Source organism: Dermacentor variabilis, chromosome 3 (genome assembly GCF_050947875.1).
Source record: "Dermacentor variabilis isolate Ectoservices chromosome 3, ASM5094787v1, whole genome shotgun sequence".
Classification (NCBI taxonomy): Eukaryota; Metazoa; Arthropoda; class Arachnida; order Ixodida; family Ixodidae; genus Dermacentor; species Dermacentor variabilis.
The window spans coordinates 235,409,174-235,430,588 of NC_134570.1; the positions used below are offsets into that span (position 1 = coordinate 235,409,174).

Here is a 21,415-nt window from a genome sequence, read left to right on the forward strand (position 1 = left end):
ATGTGTTGAAACCAATGATACGTTATTTGCTGTTTGTTACCGACCACCTGATGGCAGTTTGAATGCTTTTTTCATGTTTATGGATAATATGTTGTCATTTGCCAGTGAAAACCGAAAATGTGTAGTTATTGGTGGAGACATGAATATTGATATGGGTTCTGAAAACGCAACGACGCGCGCGTTTGTAAACACATTTGTCCAGAACGGTTGCATTAATTCCATAGAATCAGCAACTAGGGTTACAGCTACAAGTGAAACTACGCTTGATCTCTTTTTAACAAGTTATCATCCTTTATGTATTAGCAGTTGTGTTTTGGCGCATTGCATAGGTGATCACATGCCAATTTGTATGTACGTTGAAAGTGCACATATTGCGATACGCAGCAACGCATCTGACATATTTTATCAGGACATTACTGAAAAAACGCTGCAAGCATTTCAGACAGAACTAAGTGAGGTAAGCTGGAATAATATCCTTCAGGAAAATAATGCCGAAGTTGCTTACACTAAGTTTATCACAATGTTTGTTGATGTGTATTCAAAACACTTCGTCCGCAAAAAAAGTAAACATAAAAATTTCAGAAAGCCTTGGCTAACAAAATACCTGTTTAAGAAAATAAAGAAGCGTGACCAGCTTTACGGTAAATTTGTAAAATACCGTGACCCTGCTGATTTGAAGGCTTTTAAAGAGTATAGAAATAAACTAACCAAAGAGTTACGAAAAGCAAAAGATGCATATTATTTCCAGATATTTTCTTCTTGCTCTCAGAGCCATAAACTTTGGAATAACCTGAATTTTGTATTGGGGCGACAAAGAAGGAGCGAGTCTATAGAACAAATTGTTTACAAAGGACAGAAGTTATCACAACAGGAAATGGTCGAACAGTTTAATAAACATTTTGTGTATCGCGATACCTATGTTACTTCTGCAAAACTTCCTGACCTTACTTTCCCTCCAAATCAAAACACGCTCTTTTTCCAGCCTACAGATGTTCATGAAGTGCATACAGTATTCTCTAGTTTTAAAAACTCGTCATGCATTGATCCTGATGGGATACAAATAACACCCGTAAAATTTGTGCTACATAAAATCACTGGGCTACTTGCACACATATACAACTTATGCATCTCAACTGGTGTTTTTCCTGCAAAGATGAAGAGTGCGAGAGTAACAGTACTCCATAAGAAAGGCAACAAGCTAGATATAAATAATTACCGGCCCATATCTGTTCTCCCTATCTTTTCCAAAGCTTTAGAGAAAATAATATTTGTACGTTTAAACTCATTCTGTAATAAGCACAACTTAATTAGCGAATCTCAGTATGGGTTTCAAAAAGACAAGTCTACAGAGTTAGCCCTACTGCATCATAAAGAATATATCCTTACCAATTTCGAAAACAAGCTCATAACTCTCGGTTTATTTGTAGATTTTAGTAAAGCGTTCGATTATATTAGCCACAATATTCTTTTTCATAAGCTCAATCGTTATGGAGTTAGAGGACTTCCTCTTGAATTTAGTAAGTCGTATTTTCAATATAGACGCCAATATGTACAGATAAATAATTTCAGGTCCCAAGAGAGGTTTATACTTTCTGGAGTACCTCAAGGCAGCATTCTAGGTCCTTTGCTTTTTAATCTATATGTTAACGATATTGTAAATATTCATTTAAATGTAAAATTTTTAATTTACGCAGACGACACCAGTATATTTCTAACATCACGTTCTTATACCGAGCTTATCACAACATCAAATGAAGTGCTCCCGAAACTTAGTACATGGTCTAAGCAAAACTGTTTATGTGTCAACCCAACCAAAACTAAGGCTATAATTTTTCGTCCAAAGGGAAGCACCTCCCCTTTACTACATGGCATAGCCTATAATAATGCTCCGATTGAATTTGTAGAACGCATCAAAATTCTAGGCGTGTATTTTTCTTCATCGCTGCTATGGAATGACCATATAAACTTTGTAACGCAAAAACTGAGTCAGATAACAGGTATAATAAGCCGTAACCGTTACCTTCTTCCTACATCAGTTAAAGTACTATTATACAACGCCTTATTCGCCTCTCATCTCAATTATTGTCACCTCGTATGGGGCACTACAACTGATACGAATTTAAACAAATTATTTTTATTACAGAAAAGGATAGTACGCGTCCTAGCAAATGTTCCGTATGATTCACACACCGAGCATTTATTTGACAAGTTTAAAATTATCACAGCTCACGAAATCTATAGGCGTCGACTTTTGCAGAAGTTTTATTACATGAACAGGAAAAACGATCTATCCCTTGTTAAATTATCATGCTTAGAAGAACGTGTCCCCTCACGTTTCACAAGAAACACAGAACCCTGGACTGTGCACCATTTTAGGACTAATTACAGCTCACAAATGCTAAAAAACAACTTACCAAGGCTTTTAAATGCTTACAACAAATCTGGCATTGATATATATGCCCTTACCCCATCAGAATTTTCTCGACTAATTCAGTGTGACTAATATAAATGTTTATATGGCCAGCTATTTCAGAAGTGCAGTTTAGATGAGTTTTACAGCTTTTTCTTCACATTTATATTACATATATATGTGTATATATGTTTTTTTTGTCTGTCATGTGTGAAACGTTTTGTAGCTTCTTTACGCACAACTAGTCACTTTTTATGCATTCTTGCAAAACTGTGTATATTTTTTTTTTGTTAAAAACACGTGGCAGCTCCGCGCTGCCCATGTCTTGTGGTCATAGGGGGCAGGGTGTTTTTTCAAGCTGCACTTGCAGCTTTTCTTCCCTGTCTCCCCCAATCTATTGGAAATAAAGATATATTCATTCATTCATTCATATCAGGATACTACTACATAGCAGAACCAAAGATTACTCACCGTGGTTAGCGTGACTGGCCCCGCACTGCATTGACGATATCAGAGGGCTAACTCCTGGTGTCTGTTGTGTTATGTCCATCTCTTAGCGAGTCGTGGTAACCAAGATTGTTGCGCTACAGTCTACTAGGCTAAAACAGCTGTTATTAGCCACAGCGTAAATACAGTGTCTGAAGCGAAACCTTCGCGAGAAGTGACCGGGAAAGTTAGCTCTTACTTTGGAGTATGCCGCCTCACTCTTAGCGCCTCTACTGGAAACCTGTGTCTGAGCCACGCTTTCTGCTGCCGAGAGGCTGGTTTCGCTTCGTATCAGCGTTCGAGTCTTACAGTGCCCCGCAGCTGTCCAGAGTCCCGGCACTCGAAACAGTGCACAACGCTGCCGTACCCATGTGTGTCCGATTAGCTTGGTCTCCCATTCACGTCCGGGCATATCCGTTTTCCCCGTACCCTTGTGCCGTTCTTTACGCTTTTGGTACTTGGTATTTTCAATTGTCCGTCTATATGTTATCTTCGAGGGCGTCTCCTTTTCTTCACAGCCGTATGTGCAAAGCTCACAGCTTTACAGTCGCGGACAGCCGTATGCGCAAAACTGCGAAGCGGAAGTAAGCAATTTGTAAAAGCTTTTTCCTAATTTATTTTCTGGATACGTTTTGTTGGTACGTTTGCTTGCACCTGGTCTCTTATGAAATACATATTCTATTGTTTGTCGGTGCTTCCTGCCTCTGCAGTGTAGTACGCGCTACACAATGCATCACGGAGAAGGCGCCGCTGGCGGCTGGAGACGCAGACGAACCAGCCAGCAAGTGACGCTGGCTATACAGCTGTATATTTTGTTGCATGCTGTGCTCGAGCGCCTCCTTGCTCTGGTTGCATCGTCTGTGTTCCAGCTATGCATTTGACGGCGTCGCTCGCGGCGCATCAGCGCCGCGACCGCCCAGCTACGTGCCGGCGGCACGAGCAAACGTATTTTAACGCGACAGCGTTAAGGAGCTCGTGTCGCAGAAAAGCCGGTGTCGTCGGCGTCGGCGGCGTTGGCCGTGAGCGATAAATCCCAGCAGGCACTTCATGACTAAAAAACAACTTCCAAGATGGGCTGGGTGGGAATCGAACCAGGGTCTCGGAGTGTGAGACGGAGACGTTACCACTGAGCCACGAGTTCGATGCTTCAAAGCGGTACAAAAGCACCTCTAGAGAACGCGGTGTTGCCTTAGAAACGAGCTGTTTCTAAGGCTCAGGCGCACATTTCGTTGTCGCGCCGAACGCTACGTTGCTCGGCGCTCACCGCGTCCGATGCGGGGCGCGTAGTCGCTGCGCCGTAGCCCATTGTCTTACACCCCTTGGCGGGTCGACGGGAACGCTATCGCGTTCCACTCCTCAAGGCGAAGCTTAAGCGTCCTCCAATTTTATGCGAAGCATATTACTAGAGCTCAACCCAGCTCCTCAGGCGCGGTGGTGTCGCCTTCAATACCACGTGACACCGTGACGTCACGACAGAGGAGAAACGGGGCTCCAACTCGCGCCGTCGCTCGCGGCGTCGCGGCGGTATATAAGCAGCTGCGCTTGTTTCTAGGTGGCTTTGGCTCAACTCTTGCAAGATGGGCTGGGTGGGAATCGAACCAGGGTCTCCGGAGTGTGAGACGGAGACGCTACCACTGAGCCACGAGTACGATGCTTCAAAGCGGTACAAAAGCACCTCTAGTGAATGCGGTGTTGCCTTAGAAACGAGCTGTTTCTAAGGCTCAGGCGTGCGTCGCTTGCTCAGGCGCACATTTCGTTGCCGCGCCGAACGCTGCGTTGCTCGACGCTCACCGCGTCCAATGCGGGGCGCGTAGTCGCTGCGCCGTAGCCCATTGTCTTACACCCCTTGGCGGGTCGACGGGAACGCTGTCGCTTTCCACTCTTGAAGGCGAAGCAGAGTAACGCATGAGTTGTTTCTTCGTCTAGCCGAACCAAATATAGCCAAGCAACAGCAGTTCACCAGGCTAAACAGTGGTTCAACAACTAAAATAAAGCCTAGTATGCTTCGCATCCTGGGCTTAACCTTAGCTAAGCCACAGCCATTTTTTTGCTTTCGAATTCGAGACCGACGCGGATGGCGCTTCGAAACGGCCACAAATGCATACATTTTAGATAGCTTAACCTTCTCCCCGTCTTAATTTCACGCATCAAAACGAGAAAGGCTGGCTGATCTCTGCGGTGTCTAGGCCGAGATGCCTGAGTACGGGCTTGTCTCGCTGTGCGTCAGCAGCCGGGCGCTGCATTGAGTTGAACTATTCTCGTGTCGCAGCTCCCCTTCGAGCTAGAGGCTTGACGCTGGTGGTCGCTTGTCCTGAAACGTTTAGACCTAAGGTTTTGCTACTTAGCATTTCGAAAAGAAGTTATGACCGGTGTTCGGGTCACCAGCGGCGGCGACGCAAGATGCACACGCAAGGGAGAAACGTTTCTCGCCTTTTGATTGCCACAAGAGGGCGCGACATGTGAACTGCGTGTGAAGGAGGAACTTACGGGCCTGAAGTGTGAAAACGGATTGTTCCTCCTTCTTCGCTCCTTTTTGTTAATGAGTGTATGATAAGAAGCGTGTCGTGCTCCTACCAAGAAAACCCGCTTGCCCGTGAAAATTAAAAAGCCGGCAGGTGAGAAAAAGATTACACAATTGGGGGCTGAGCATGCACACGCCCAAACTTTCCACAATATGCCCCAGAAAAAATTCAGAATTGCAGAATGTCCTCAGCATTTCTCTCAATGTTGCTTTGCATGCAAATACGAAGGAAAGCTATAATTGTATTGTATTGTATTGGGATTTATGGTGCATAAGCAACTCAGGCTATCACGCGCCAAACACATGGTATAATTTATTTCAAAAATTGAGTATCCTCAGCGAAAGTCCTTGTCTGGACAAGGACTCTGAGGAGCCCAACAAATCAAATGGAGACCTCTGCCTTCTTCTCAGGACTGAGAAAATGGGTGAAGTGCATCGTGAAAAAGCGGGGTAAGAATTTTTAGAATTAGTACTGTGATATATTATATTTCGTTTAGGACCGCCGCGTCATTCAAAAAACTAAAAACAGATGAAGTTCCTACAAGTGGGTTATCTCCTAAAAGTAGACTGGGATGGAAGGGAATGCGTTCATTGTAAAATACAGTAAAATGTTTTTTAACCGTTCGATTTGTGTGCACGAGAATATAATGTGATTTACAGTGAGTTCATCTCCCCTTTTCTCACATAAGGGTTTGTCTTGTTTTGTCAGTAGAAAGTTATGTGTTAGGTGTGTGTGTCCGATGCGCAGGCGGCATAAAATTACTTCTATACAACGTTCCTAATGCCTGCATGATCTCCATTCTCCCAAAATAGGTTTTACTAAATGTAGTTTGTTATTTTCTTCGCTATTCCATGTACACTGCCATTTCTCTTTAAGCTTATTTTTCACTAACTTCATGCAATCTGCATAGGGTATATTTACAGTGCTGACATCCTTATGGCAGGCTTGAGCAGCGCACGCGTCAGCTCTCTCGTTGCCTCTAATTCCATGATGGCTTGGTATCCAACAAAGCTTAATTTCGTGTCCTTGTGTTTGAGCAGTTATTATGTTATGGATTATATTTCCTATTAAAGGTTCCCTTACGTTTCTGGCTTTCAGTGCTGTGATTGCACTCAGCGAGTCCGTGTAGATAAGGCTTCCATCATGATGTCTATGCGTGTGCGCTGTCGAAGAGAAATGGCTGTACTCTTATCTCACAAGTAGCTTGCAGCACAGCTGATGGTGCGAGCTGCACACAGGCAATATCATTGCGCAGCTGAGTATTGTTCCGGGTGTAACTGTGGTTGTTGGCGAGTGTTACTTTTGCTTGGCAGATGATACGTTAGAGCGATAACCGACATTTTAGGCCCTTTGCGCATGGACGTCATATACCACTAACTACTGCGACGGTTTCTGAACGTAACCGTAATGGCAGCCCTAACTTTGATTACGTAGCAACATGACTGCACCCATACAGCCCGCACCGCGCGCTTCGATCTAAATTGTCGCGTGTTTTTGGCTCTCCGCCCTGTGACGAATAAATAAATAGCTCAATCTGCCATTGCTTAGCCTCATCTTACACTGACGGCAAGTCGTTAAGTATGTATTGTCGTTGTTATTGAGCTGTTGGTCTACAGAGGCGGCGCGAAGATGCAAAGCCAGGATTGTTATTCAGATAGCTGATGGAGCCACAAATTTAGCGCCGGTGACGTGTTGACGATGTAGAACGCTATAAAAACGCAATAGCCTTCAAGGATCCCCTACTGCTGCTCACGATTCCCGGAAACTGCAGCTGACGTAACCGTAACGTTTACCGCGAAACGCTGGCGGCAAACGCTGTGCACGAAGGTGAGCTTTCTGGTAGAAACGCGGCCTCCTGCGTGGGCCGCGAATGCGCAGGGAGCCTACATGCGAACAGAGCTTGCATACAGATTATGCATCTAGGCTCCCTACGAATGCGCGTAGGTGAGCGCCATCTCGATGGTGGTGTTGCAAGGAAACACGCTCGGCGCGCCGCTCTATGAATGATAAAAACGCTGGGAAAGGGGTTTATGTTTGAGTTTTCGCGTAACAAAATATGTTTGCTCGTATATTCAACTTACATTTGGACGCTATCATGTCTGTAGGTTGTGTGTAAGTCATACTTTACGATTTTTTTAGGCGTTTTACTTCCATAAATTCAGTTAGTTCAGTGACGTCCTTGCGCCACACGGAAGGCCTTCTTTTTGTTGGGTGTGCGTGCTTCGGAATTGCTTTTTTTCGCTCAAAGATGGTCGATGCTAGACGCGGGACGCCAGATCGGACGCCGCATTTTCTGCGACACGGGGCTCTTAACGCTGTCGCGTTAAAAGTGTAATGGTTCGCTGCCTTAATTATCTACTCCATTATATTACGGCACGTGATGACGGTAGCGCGCAAACGTCAAATAGAAACCTGGAAGACTATGCAGCGCGAGTGAACGTATACAATGGCGTTCGCCCTTACGATACTGGACAATGAGGCTGCATGGGAACTGCTGAGAAAGTGTAAGGATGAAGCGAAGCGCAGCTATTGGACTGATCTAAACGCTGCTTATGGTTACAACGCCAAAACCTTTGTTGCGTCAACCCATACATCGTGGAGCATTTTATCTACCCGATGGCAACTTGACGCCGAGCTGACGATGCGCCGCGGGTGAACACATCTTGGAGTATAGGGCTTTCCCTTTGGCTAAGGAGTCCTGTAGCTTTCGAAGTGCTGCGAGGAACTACGGAGGTAGAAAATACCCGTTCCTCTGTAGGATGCGCTCCAACTCTGGCCAGCATCGGAGACAGTCCACATAGAGAGGTAATGAGATAGCCGAGACAGCTTCGAGGCCATGCAGTGGAACGCGTATCGGGCCGTCTGGAAGACGTATGGGAGACACCTCTGTGACCTCACGGCACATCGCGGCGACCAGAAATAGATTAGCAAACCACACATTATTTCGGCATTTTAACTCTGCCCCTGCTAACCTATGAAAAGCCCGATGTTACATGCATTAAGTGCATAAGAAAGCGGGTCTACGTTTCCCTCTGAGCAGACAACCTTCCCGTCAAGTTTCCAAGCGTCCAGCTCAGCCGCCACCTCGTTTGGATAGAAAAGTGGCATGCATCGTTTTTGACTTCCATGCTGTCTTCGCGAAGCTGTCTACTTTGACGTCTTCGTAAAAATCGGAACGATACTTAAGATGGCCGCTGTTCACTTAGCCGTCTACGGCGAGTATTGGAATGCAGTCTACGCAAGGCAGACGCAGGCGGCTATTCTGCAGTTGCGCGACGTAAAACTAGACGCAAAGCGCGCTGGCGATTGCTGCTCGTATAGGGTGCCTCGATAGAACCCGTTGCGCTGCTATTGAGGCACCATATTAGGTTATGCGCGACGTCACACTGCAGCCAAAAGAAGGGCTTCTCGAAGCGGGAACAGAATGCGCTGCGCCTACCTTCAGTCAGGTCCTCGGGATCCCGGAAAAGGCTGACAGTGGTTGAAAAGCGAGCCGTCCGCCGAGTTCCTGGGGCCTTGAGAAGGCAGCTGCGACGACGCGTCTCCAGCTTCGAACCGCGAGCACCGCAGGGAGGACGCTCGCTGTCGTCCTCTTCTTTGTCGTGGCTGATGGGCGCGTGAGCCACTGTCGCAGGCGCTGGAAATTGAGAATCGTGCGTGAAGAATGGACGTCCAGCAAGACGAGTAAAAAATTGACAGTGGTTGCGGCGTCATCAGGTTGAGGACGTTCGCCTTGAGGACGTTCACCACTGTTCCGCTTTTATTATTACTGCGGAAGCCTCGTTTGCTAAATGTGACGAGCAATTGAAATTTCCTTATGTTGCTATCTTCTGTCACGAATTTCCACTCGACCGGATGATAGGCTTGTAGGGCGAAAATGGGGTTCAACTTGAAAAGGCCGCATGGAGTGCTCCGCCTACATCGATCATTTCACATATAAAGGGTGCCCAAGCTAACTTTAGCCATAGTTAAAAAATAAGTCAATGCCATGTAGCTCGACAGAACCGAGATAATGTTGTTTACCGTCGCTTGAAGACACTATAATTATTTTTTTCATTCCGCCTAATTAGGTTATTGGTCCTAATTAATTAACAAACTTCTCAAACATTATAATTAGATAAAATGTGTCAAACGGAAAATTGTAGAGCAATATGAAAAACTCCAGGTACAGCTTTCTGTTGCTCTATATGTGCTGCATAAAAGTGTTTTTCCGAGTGTGAAAGAAACCCGCAAGTGCACGCAAAACTGTCGCGCGACTGGCCGCTCGATGCACTTTCAGGCTCGGAAAAGCACTTATATGTAGCACGTATTGAGCAACACAAAGCTGCATCGGGAGTTTTTTATATTGCTCTACAAGTTTCTCATTGAGAAATTTTATCTAATTATAAAGATTGGGAAGGTAGTAATTAATTAGAACTAATGATCTAATTAGGCCGAATGTGGTGACAAAATAGATGAAGTAATATCTGCACATGCGCGGAAATAAAACCTACTGGTGCCTGACTGTGGCGAAAAACGAAAGAAGGGCCCGAGCTGCTAAAGCTAGTCCTTTAATTTTAAATTAGCGCTGAAAGAAAACGCTCAAGAGAACGGAATGAGTGCTTGATCGCCTCAATTCCACATGTTTGCGTTTCGTTCGTTTGTGCTCGTATTAAATTACATTACATGTCCTCAACATAAATTATCTACAGATAATTAAGAAAGGCGTGAACTGTTGATTTACTTGCATTTCATAAAAAAGTCGAAGCATTTGGCGGGTGAAGAACACGGAGCCGAAGCCAACGCGGTGTTTCGTGCCTGTCCGCGCGAGCCTTGGTGATGGCTTGCGCTCAATTTCGTTTGCTCTGTGAATTATTTTGCTGTAAGTGTGTACACAGCGGTCACTTTGAACGACGAATTCGTGTAAAAAAGGAGGCTGACAGTCGCTTAGACCGAAAACATTTCGACATACCGTCGTTGACACGTGCGACCCTCACGGCAACTCAACAACATCATGATTGTGTGTGCAAACGAGTGCGCCAACAAACAGTCTTCTTGCCGCTGATTGTGTCTTTCGAGTAGAGCGATTACACGACGACTGTTGCGTTTTCTAGTTCGGGGCTACGAGCCAGTGCAACTGTCGTGACATTCTAAAGCGGCGGTATGGATCGTGTCAGCGAATCTTTCTCGATCGTGTTCGGGTTGCCAGCGCGATCTAATCTCGTGATACACCAAGATTGAGAGTATAGTGTGTGCTCGTGTGTGAATGCGGTTGACTGTTCTCGTGAACCGTGCGATGTCGCCAAGTAAACTTGAATCATGACGCGCATTTATGCATTTTCGCTTCCGTAGCACCACTAAAGCCCCTTAAGGACCAGAGGGCCCTTATACGAAAAGCACGCGAATCGGCCCAGCTATAACTGCACTTACTTTTGCTGGCAATCCGTGTATCGCTTCTGACGTTTTTCTTACGTTAATTTGCAGTTGTGTGTTTTTCATTAGTAAAATGGCACCGACGATTACTGAAACTTCTTCGAGTGTAAGTGAAACTTGGAAGGAACGAGCTCGCAGCTGTATGTAATGTACTTTGTTATATTGTATTATACTTTATTATTTGATGGCCAGTAGCAGTGGCTATTCCGTATTTGTTTTTAAAAGCAGAGTAACGCAGGCACTTAGGAATATATTTATTCACACATGCAATGCACAAAATACGATTAGGATATGCAGAGTTGGAAATGACTTTTTGAGCATATTTTAAAGCGCAGCTAACAACGCGCGCACAAACACAGGAATATGTGAAAGTAGAATTGGCTGCTGAAATTCGTTATTTTTATCGCACGTAACGCAATGCGGATATTTGTCAGTGTGTTAATGCGCTTTTGCCCCGCTATTTACTTGCATGCTAGGTCATACTGCACTTGCTAAGTCAACGGGCTCATAATGCACTAAAATCAGTAATCTCCACAAATTTCGGCCATCAACATTCATGCGCACGAATGAAATACCATCGCCGCTCTGCTCACGCACGTGTATACTTTCTCTCGCACCTTCGTATCGCTTTACGTTACTTTTCTCGCATAGTCGTGCAGTTATCGACAGTTCAGTCCCCCCCCCCCCCAATTCTGTGCAACCATACTTTTCTTCTGGTTAGGTTCTGGTTGCCGGGCGGGTTGCAAAGTAATTCCTCGCCATCCCTCCGTCCGGCTTCGGCACCCAACCGCGCGGCGGCGACCAGGCACCTCCGAACCTGCCGGTTGAAATTATCGCGGCAGCGTGCCTCGTACCACAGGCGAAACGCGCGCTCATCGCACGGCACGCAGGAACTTTCATGGCGGCAAAGGGGCGGAGCAAGGTCACATGTCACAGTCGTTTCACATGACTGGCGTCGTCTGCTGGATCAAAGCCTTTCTGTACTTTAAGATTATTGAGAGATTTTAGTTGATGGGTTGTTGAAGCGCCGCTGGGTGAGCGCCTGGTGCGCGCGTCGGCGTGTCGTGCGCGTTGCGCGTTTCAGTTTATCGACCGTGAATCGTGTCTCGCAGATCCTGGCACCGTCCTCTCTTCCATTGTTCTTTCGCGCACTGGCTCCTTTGCTCGATATGCCACTCCGTCTCAAACCAGAGCAGCGAGCTGGGAGTTTCCACTGTGCGCAGGGCATTCATTTCGGAGGCCGTCAATGCCGCACTATTGTGGTTAGACGATCGGCGTGTCTGAGCAGGCGCGATCACACCAAGCTATGCGCCCAAGAGTGCCGAGCCCATACCGTTGAGTCCCATGAATATTAAGGCGAGTAGTTTACTGTCGTCGGCTGTTGTTATGGTTGTTAAGAGGTCAGTGGTCGCTCGTAAGTACTGGTGATGTGCATGGAAGACGTTCGTTCGTTCGTCCTTTTGCTCTTTCGCCAACCATACTTCGCTCTCTCTCTCTCGTTCTTTCGTTCGCTCGCTCGTTCGGGCTATTCGCGTGTACTGACATTCCTCCACGGTGATTTCTCCGCATTGGTTTTGCACACATTGCGTTCACAGTAGAATTAACTGCAACACTTTCTGCAGAGCACCGTTCGTATAGCAAGAGATGTACCGTTGCATTCCTTCGGTGCCACCGAAAGTGATGTTCGCTCTTGAACTAGATACCTTGACTCATGCCCAATAAGGAATAAGCCTTATAAATACACCGCATGATGCTTACAACATGGAACAGGGGAAAAATTTACATGTCATCGGAAAAACAGAAATCATTGTGTAAAAATCTGTGAAAACAAAACGCGTAAACAGTAAACAAATGAATTAGGTCGACCACTGCCCTCAGTGTGTAGCAGCTATTTGAATATAGCTGCGTGTCATTCAGTACTTACGTGCGATGGCAAGTGGTTATAATCGACGATAGTGCGTGGTATGAATGAATTAGCAGAATGATGAGCGTGACATATCAGTCGTTTCACATTTGCACTAGTGGTCATGACAAAAAACTTACTGCAGGGGACTGAAAAAAATCGTCAGAAAGAATTGAATAATGATGAAGATTATGAAAAAGCGAAAGCTATTCAAGTAGAGGATGCGCTTTCAGAATCAGCACTAACACCCGCATGGTCTACTTACTGGCAGCGCTCCCCCGAAGTCGATGTGGAGCCGTTGTCCGCGTCACAAAGAGCGGCTTCAATGTTACTGACCTTGCGCACAAATTCTCCGTGACCTGTTGTGGTGTCAACTTCATTTGCAATCGTTCGTCTCTTCTGACGTGAGGTCAGTACCGCAAAAGGATTCCTTTTTCCCAGCCGAACTCATGCTAATGCAGGGCTAATTGACAGGGCTAGCGCGGCTTGATAAATCGAGAATTTTCCCGCCACGAACGGCGCCGTCGTAAACTCAGTACTCTAACTGAACAGATACGTCCAGTCGTACGAAAACGTTTTCGAAACATATTCACCCCTTGTATCCTGCTTGCGATGTTTTTAATGCGTCGAGTTTGGTCAAAAATTTGTTTGAGACGTTTTTAATGCGTCGAGCTTGGTTTCAGACGTTGAATCCATTAATAGGACGTTTTAAAGACTTTCTGTGCTACCTGTTGTAACGACTACAATTGATTCGGTTTGACTAAAAATGCTTAGTAATCACCAGTAATGATTAATAATGACTGAAATGACTTGTAATGACTACTGATGACTATGATATGACCAACATGTCTGGCGACGGCTTGTACTGACCACAACTGATTTCCAGTGACTAAAAATGCTTAGTAGTGAGCAGTAATGACTAAACGAAAAAAGAGAAAGAGAACAGGCAAAGAGAGAGAGGCGAATGATAAAGGGACGAAGAGTAGGCTTTCGCTGTTCACCTCTTACACGGTAATGAAACCACCGTGTAACGCCATCGGAGCGCCTCATATAGCACCCACAGTCATGGTGGAAAGAAACAAAATAATAGCTACCCTGACGTAACGTTTCCAAAGCCGGAAATGCCGCCATGTTGGTGTGGCATCTCCTTTTGCGCCTCCCTTCAGCTCACCGGAGCACATAGGTGCGAGCTTTGAACTTGCATTGGCACGAGCTGCAGAAAATGTGTGCTACTGACGTGCGTCAGGACAAGGCCTACGAAACTTCCGTAACAGCTTTAGTGAAGCAACGCGCTCCTGTACTTTTCCGTGGCACGTTGAAGACGGCGACCAAGACCCGCTCCGTAATTACTTGAGTGTCTCTGTTGCTGACTGGCACTCACACTCGTGGACTACAACCGAACTTTCAAGCTAACAGAGCAAGCTCCAAAGTCAGCTTGTCTCGTGAAAAAAATGTGCTGCGAGAAAGACACTGGCTGAAAAACCTTATCTCAATTTTCAGAGGTCGAGAGAAGCGGCGAGAGTTTCGGGAGCGCGGTTCCTATAGCGACGCGTTGATGTTTGGTGTATCAGCATAGAGGTACCAGTCCAAGTGCTCCTTCGCGAAAAACTGCACGTGACTTCGGCCACACTTTCTCCAACACGTCCGTGCTGGCCGGGCGTACGCTTTCCTTGCTCCATGGCTTGAAGCGGACACAACGCGGTGCTGGCGCAAATAGAAGGCCATCGGAGGGCAAGCCTGACGGACGTCACAGGCGTCCTGTGCGGACGCCCGCTTTTGCGCAACGTTTTTGTTGTTCTATAGACATCTTTATTCGCATTTTTTCCCTTAAAGGGCTGCGGTGAATTGAGAAGTTGCGGGGGTGAAAAGGTAAGGGAAACAGTGATAGAGGAGACTGCTGGAACCTTCTGCAGAACCTGCTGCCGAACAGAAACCTGCTGCCGAACAGAAACCTGCTGCCGACGAGTAGCAGCCTGGGAGGGAAGGGAAAGAATGTCCATGGGGTTGGATGTAGTGAGGAGAAAGCTGCGCCGGTGGCGCTTGGCTTCGGCTATTGCTTCCATGGGACCGTACCACTGACTGTATTTCCGTGTCTTCAGGTACGTTGTTCAGTAATTGCTCGGGCCGTTTCGGGCTGCGCAGATAGTAGCGGGGCAAGTGCTAGTCGATAGGGCCACTAATTTCTTGGTCTACCCGTGTGCCCCGGGATCTAGTGTAACTGAACATTATGACCTTGGTCACGCAGAAGACACACGTGGAGGCGGAGTTGATGGACCACAGCAGTGGTTGTACGAGTGTCCTTACAAGCTCTAAGGGCATATTGAGAGTCAGTAAACACTATGTAGTGGTGCTTAGAATCTCTTGGAAATTTGTTAGCAGTATGTTCAGCATGCTTGGCAAAATCTAGGATGGCGTACAGTTCTGCTGTAGAGCTGTGAACAACATGTCTTGTGAGGTGGAGTTTACTGCCCCGTTCGGTTGCTTCCATATTTGTCCAAGCAGTAGGGAACATTGGCTCCTCGGCTGGTCCTCCGATAGAAGCATCCACACAGACTATATTGTCACGGGGTGGTGACTTTAAGAACACAGTAGCAATACTGCGAAAGACAAAACTAACTTTTATTGGGCGAACCTGTGCCCACAAAACAGGGTACACTTATAGCACAACGATAGCGGCGAACACGGTCGGCGATCGTCGAAAATCTGATCAGCGGGTCAAGCGCGTCGGCTTTTATTGATCAGTCGTGGAATGTTCCAGATTAACCGATGGGACCCGCGTGCCTTCCACAAAGTTCTGCACTATTGGCGTCGCGCATACATGCAATCAGATTACACAAGTTGCGGAGTAAGACAGTAGAGGGAACCATCGATAACAATCCAGAAACTTCTTTTACATGCAGGCGCGTCCTGGGCTGCACGATAACATTTGTTAGGCGGCCAAACGTGGTCGCCCGATAAAGTACACGTGTCATTACCCCCTCTTAAAAAGCATCGACCCGATGCTGCAAACAAACGAAAGTAATCAATAAGCACTCGTAGCAAAGAAAACAACAAAATGAGGGAAGTTCGTTAGCGTCCGTAAAACGGTTTAAGACGCACCACGTCGACCACTTCAGGTCGTGCGCGGCGCCGCTGTGAATGCTAAATGCCGTCTGGCACGACCTCATAGTCCAGTGCGCCAATACGTCGGATGACCTTGTAGGGTCCGAAATAGCGTCGCAGTAGTTTCTCACTCAGTCCTCGTCGGCGTATCGGGGTCCATACCCAAACACGGTCGCCGGGCTGGTACTCGACGAAGCGTCGTCGGAGGTTGTAGTGTCGGCTGTCGGTACGCTGCTGGTTTTTGATCCGTAGGCGGGCGAGTTGTCGGGCTTCTTCGGCGCGCTGGAGATAGGTAGCGACGTCAAGATTCTCTTCGTCAGTGACGTGCGGCAACATGGCGTCGAGCGTCGTCGTCGGGCTCCTGCCGTAAACCAACTTGAACGGCGCGATCTGTGTTGTTTCTTGCACCGCCGTGTTGTAAGCGAATGTTACGTACGGCAGGACGGCATCCCACGTCTTGTGTTCGACGTCGACGTACATCGCTAGCATGTCGGCGAGGGTCTTATTCAGCCGCTCCGTAAGACCATTCGTCTGCGGGTGGTAGGCCGTTGTCCTCCTGTGCCTTGTCTGACTGTAGTTCAGAATGGCTTGCGTGAGCTCCGCTGTAAAAGCCGTTCCTCTGTCGGTGATGAGGACTTCTGGGGTGCCATGTCGCAGCAGGATGTTTTCGACAAAGAATTTCGCCACTTCGGCTGCGCTACCTTTCGGCAGTGCTTTAGTTTCAGCGAAGCGGGTGAGGTAGTCCGTCGCCACGACGATCCACTTATTTCCGGTTGTTGACGTCGGAAAGGGTCCCAGCCACTCCATCCCGATCTGCTGGAATGGTCGCCAAGGAGGCTCGATTGGCTGTAGTAATCCGGCTGGCCTTGTCGGCGGTGTGTTGCGTCGCTGACAGTCTCGGCATGTTCTGACATAACGGGCGACGTCGGCGGTCAGGTGCGGCCAATAATACTTTTCTTGTATCCTCGATAGTTTCCGGGAAAATCCTTGGTATCCAGCGGTCGGATCGTCATGTAGGGCGTGCAATACTTCTGGACGAAGTCCTGACGGGACAACAAGAAGGTAGTTGGTGCGGACTGGTGAAAAGTTCTTCTTCACGAGTAGATTGTTTTGAAGCGTGAAGGAAGATAATCCGCGCTTAAATGCCCAGGGGACAACGTCGGTGTGCCCTTCCACATATTTGACGAAGGCTTTTAGCTCCGCGTCTGCCCGTTGCTGTGCAGCGAAGCCTTCCGCGCTTATCATTCCAAGGAAGGCGTCGTCATTCTCGTCGTCTTGCGGCGGCGGGTCAATGGGGGCGCGTGATAGGCAATCGGCATCGGAGTGTTTTCGTCCGGACTTGTAGGTTACAGTGATGTCGTATTCTTGTAGTCTGAGGCTCCACCGCGCCAGTCGTCCTGAAGGATCCTTTATATTTGCTAGCCAGCACAACGCGTGATGGTCACTGACGACTTTGAATGGCCTGCCATAAAGATAAGGGCGAAATTTTGCGGTAGCCCAAACGATGGCGAGGCATTCTTTTTCGGTCGTAGAATAGTTGCCTTCCGCTTTTGACAACGACCGGCTAGCGTAAGCTATCACCTGTTCGACTCCGTTTCTCCTCTGGACAAGAACGGCACCGAGGCCTAGGCTACTGGCGTCAGTATGGATTTCTGTATCGGCGTACTCATCGAAGTGCGCAAGTACCGGCGGCGACTGCATGCGTCGTTTGAGTTCTTCAAATGCGTTGGCCTGCGGCGTTTCCCACTTGAACTCAACATCACATTTAGTTAGACGTGTCAACGGCTCGGCGATGCGTGAAAAGTCCCTGACAAAGCGCCTGTAGTAGGCACACATGCCAAGGAATCTACGCACTGCCTTCTTGTTGATGGGTTGCGGGAACTGTGCGATTGCAGCTGTCTTTTGCGGGTCTGGACGGACACCAGATTTGCTGATTACGTGGCCTAGGAACAGAAGTTCATCGTAAGCGAAGCGGCATTTTTCCGGCTTCAGAGTGAGCCCTGATGACTTAATGGCCTCTAACACTGTCTCAAGCAGCTTGAAGTGATCGTCGAAGTTTCCGGCGAAGACGACGACGTCATCCAAATAAACGAGACAGGTCTGCCACTTCAATCCTGCTAATACCGTGTCCATGACGCGCTGGAACGTTGCAGGCGCCGAGTACAGTCCGAATGACATAACCTTGAACTCGTAGAGGCCGTCTGGCGTGATGAAGGCGGTCATTTCGCGATCCCTTTCGTCGACTTCTATTTCCCAGTAGCCAGACTTGAGGTCCATCGATGAGAAGTATTTAGCATTGCAGAGCCGATCCAATGCGTCGTCTATCCGTGGGAGGGGGTATACGTCCTTCGTGATTTTGTTCAATCGACGATAATCGACGCAGAAACGTAGGGTTCCGTCCTTTTTCTTAACTAAAACTACTGGAGAGGCCCACGGGCTTTTCGACGGCTGGATGATGTCGTCGCGCAGCATTTCGTCGACTTGGTGTCTTATAGCTTCGCGTTCTCGCGTCGAAACTCTGTAAGGGCTCTGGCGGAGTGGTCGAGCGCACTCTTCTGTTATTATGCGATGCTTTGCGACTGGGGTTTGTCGAATCCTCGGTGACGTCGAAAAGCAGTCTTTGTATCGTGGAAGCAGACTTCTGAGCTGTTGCTTCTTAATCACGGGGAGACTTGTATTTATGTCGAAGTCTGGCTCGGGAACTACGGTCGTCGGGGTAAATGCGACAGAATCCGAGAGGACAAACGCATCGCTGGTTTCCTGAATTTCCTCGATGTATGCGATTGTCGTGCCCTTGTTGATGTGCTTGAACTCCTGGCTGAAGTTTGTCAGCAACACCTTCGTGTTTCCTCCGTGCAGTCCAGCGATCCCTCTTGCGACGCAAATTTCACGGTCGAGCAGTAGACGTTGGTCGCCTTCGATGACGCCTTCTACGTCGGCGGGTGTTTCGGTGCCGACCGAAATGACAATGCTGGAGCGAGGCGGGATGCTCACTTGATCTTCGAGCACCCTCAAGGCGTGGTGACTACGAGGGCTCTCCGGCGGTATCGCTTGATCTTCCGACAGCGTTATTGACTTCGACTTCAGGTCGATGATTGCGCCGTGTTGGTTCAGGAAGTCCATGCGGAGAATGACGTCTCGTGAACACTGTTGGAGGATAACGAAGGTGGCAGGGTAAGTCCGGTCATGAACGGGAATTCTTGCCGTGCAGACTCCAGTCGGCGTAATGAGGTGTCCTCCAGCGGTTCGAATTTGAGGGCCTTCCCATGCAGTTTTAACTTTCTTCAAATGGACGGCGATGTGTCCACTCATTACGGAGTAATCGACCCCTGTGTCCACTAAGGCGGTAACTGCGTGGCCATCGAGAAGCACGTCGAGGTCGGTGGTTCTTTGTCTGGCGTTGCAGTTACGTCTTGGCGTCGGATCACGGCTGCGTCGTGTTGAACTAAAGCTGGAACGGTGCGTCGTCAAGTCGTCTTTCTTCGGTGTACTCTTGGCTTCCTGACTTCGTCCGGAAGGCGGCGTGTCGTTATTATGTCGTCGAGATGGTCTCTTCGTCGTCTTCGTCGGCGGCGGAGGATCTTCGTCAGTTCGACGAACAGCAACCGCACCTCCATCGGTTGCTGCTTTTAGTTTTCCGGATATGGGCTCGCAGAGTGGCCCCGGGCTGGGCCGGTGTATGGTCTGCCCTGCGGTGACAGGTAGCGGCCTGGTGACGGCGAACAGGATGGTCGTCGAGGGCTCCACTGAGTGGCGGCGAGGTAGTCGTCGATATCGCGAGGTCGTTCGCCAATTTGTGGTCGCGGCGCGTTAACGGCGAACCCTCGGAGTCCCATATCCCGGTATGGGCATCGGCGGTAGATGTGCCCGGCTTCTCCGCAGTGATAGCAAAGCGGACGGTGGTCGGGGGCGCGCCAAATGTCAGTCTTCCTTGGAACGCCGCGTGAGGGGACGGCTTGGCGTGCTGGCGGCGGGGGTAGTGGTGGACGACGGAACTGTGTCGTCACTGGGCCCTGGCGTGGACGCGGAGGGGGTACGTGACGTCGGGCTACAGCGGCGTACGTTATCGCTTGCGGCTGTGGTTGCGGCAATTCAGGGGCTACTCCGAATGGTTGTTAGCCCTCCACACGTACAGCGTTGGCAATCGACGCCACTTGAGGCTGTGATGACGGGAACAGCTTTTGCAGCTCCTCCCGCACGACCGCTCGGATAGTCTCGCGCAGGTCGTCGGTGGCCAGTGACTGAACTCCGGCGTAGTTTGTCGAGTTAGTGCGGCGGTTGAATTTACGGTTCCGCATCTCGAATGTCTTCTGGATGCTGGTGGCCTCGGAAAGAAAGTCCTCGACGGTCTGCGGTGGGCTGCGTACCATTCTGGCGAAAAGTTCCTCCTTTACACCACGCATCAGTAGGCAGACTTTCTTTTCCTCGGACATTTCAGGGTCGGCGTGGCGGAATAGGCGGCTCATTTCTTCGGTAAAAATCGCTGTGGTCTCATTTGGTAGTTGCACCCGGGTTTCTAATAGCGCTTGGGCTCGTTCTCGGCGTACGACGCTTGCGAATGTCTGCAGGAAGCCGCTTCGGAACAGCTCCCAGGTCGTTAAGGTGGCTTCTCGGTTCTCTAACCACGTCCTGGCAGCGTGTTCCAATGCGAACAAGACATGTCGCAGTTTGTCGTCGCTGTTCCAGTTGTTAAAAGCAGCGACCCTCTCGTATGACTCAAGCCAGCTTTCCGGGTCCTCGAACGTTGAACCACGGAACGTCGGAGGCTCCCTGGGCTGCTGCAGCACGATGGGGGATGCTGGGGCTGCCATTGGGGTTGACTTTGTGGCGATCTTCCTGGTCGTCTCTGGCAAAAGTTCGTGCTCCGGGGGCAGTTGTTGAAGACGGCGGCTTGCTCGATGGTCCGGGACTACGTTGGTGTTGTCTTTGCGTTCCGGGCTTGGATCTCGGCTTGTCGGGGGCGTCCGGTACATGAACCAAAAGCACCTCCACCAGATGTCACGTGGTGGTGACTTTAAGCACACAGTAGCAATACTGCGAAAGACAAAACTAACTTTTATTGGGCAAACCTGTGCCCACAAAACAGGGTACACTTATAGCGCAACGATAGCGGCGAACACGGTCGGCGATCGTCGAAAATCTGATCAGCGGGTCAAGCGCGTCGGCTTTTATTGATCAGTCGTGGAATGTTCCAGATTAACCGATGGGACCCGCGTGCCTTCCACAAAGTTCTGCACTATTCGCGTCGCGCATACATGCAATCAGATTACGCAAGTTGCGGTGAAAGACAGTGGAGGGAACCATCGATAACATTCCAGAAACTTTTTACATGCAGGCGCGTCCTGCGCTGCACGATAACATTTGTTAGGCGGCCAAACGTGGTCGCCCGATAAAGATAAGTACACATGTCAATATGGCACAGGGGTGAATCTCCGCATGACTGTGACACGTGTACTTATCTTTATCGGGCGACCATGTTTCGCCGCCTAACAAATGTTATCGCACAGCGCTGGACGCGCCTTCATGTAAAACAATTTTCTGGAATGATATCGATGGTTCCGTCCACTGATTGCATGATCT

At 48.5% G+C, this 21,415-nt stretch overlaps 1 protein-coding gene across 1 annotated transcript in view; it reads right to left on the reverse strand.

Annotated features, from left to right (window-relative positions):
• The window catches only part of LOC142575051 (uncharacterized), a 189,469-nt gene extending 169,264 nt beyond the window's left edge, over positions 1-20,205 (reverse strand). The window contains exons 1-2 of the mRNA XM_075684017.1: positions 20,124-20,205; positions 8,858-9,055 (exon numbers count right to left, since the gene is read on the reverse strand). Of these exons, the coding sequence (XP_075540132.1) occupies positions 8,858-9,055; positions 20,124-20,205 (280 nt within the window). The remainder of the gene's footprint in view (positions 1-8,857; positions 9,056-20,123) is intronic.
• Positions 20,206-21,415: the final 1,210 nt, after the last annotated feature.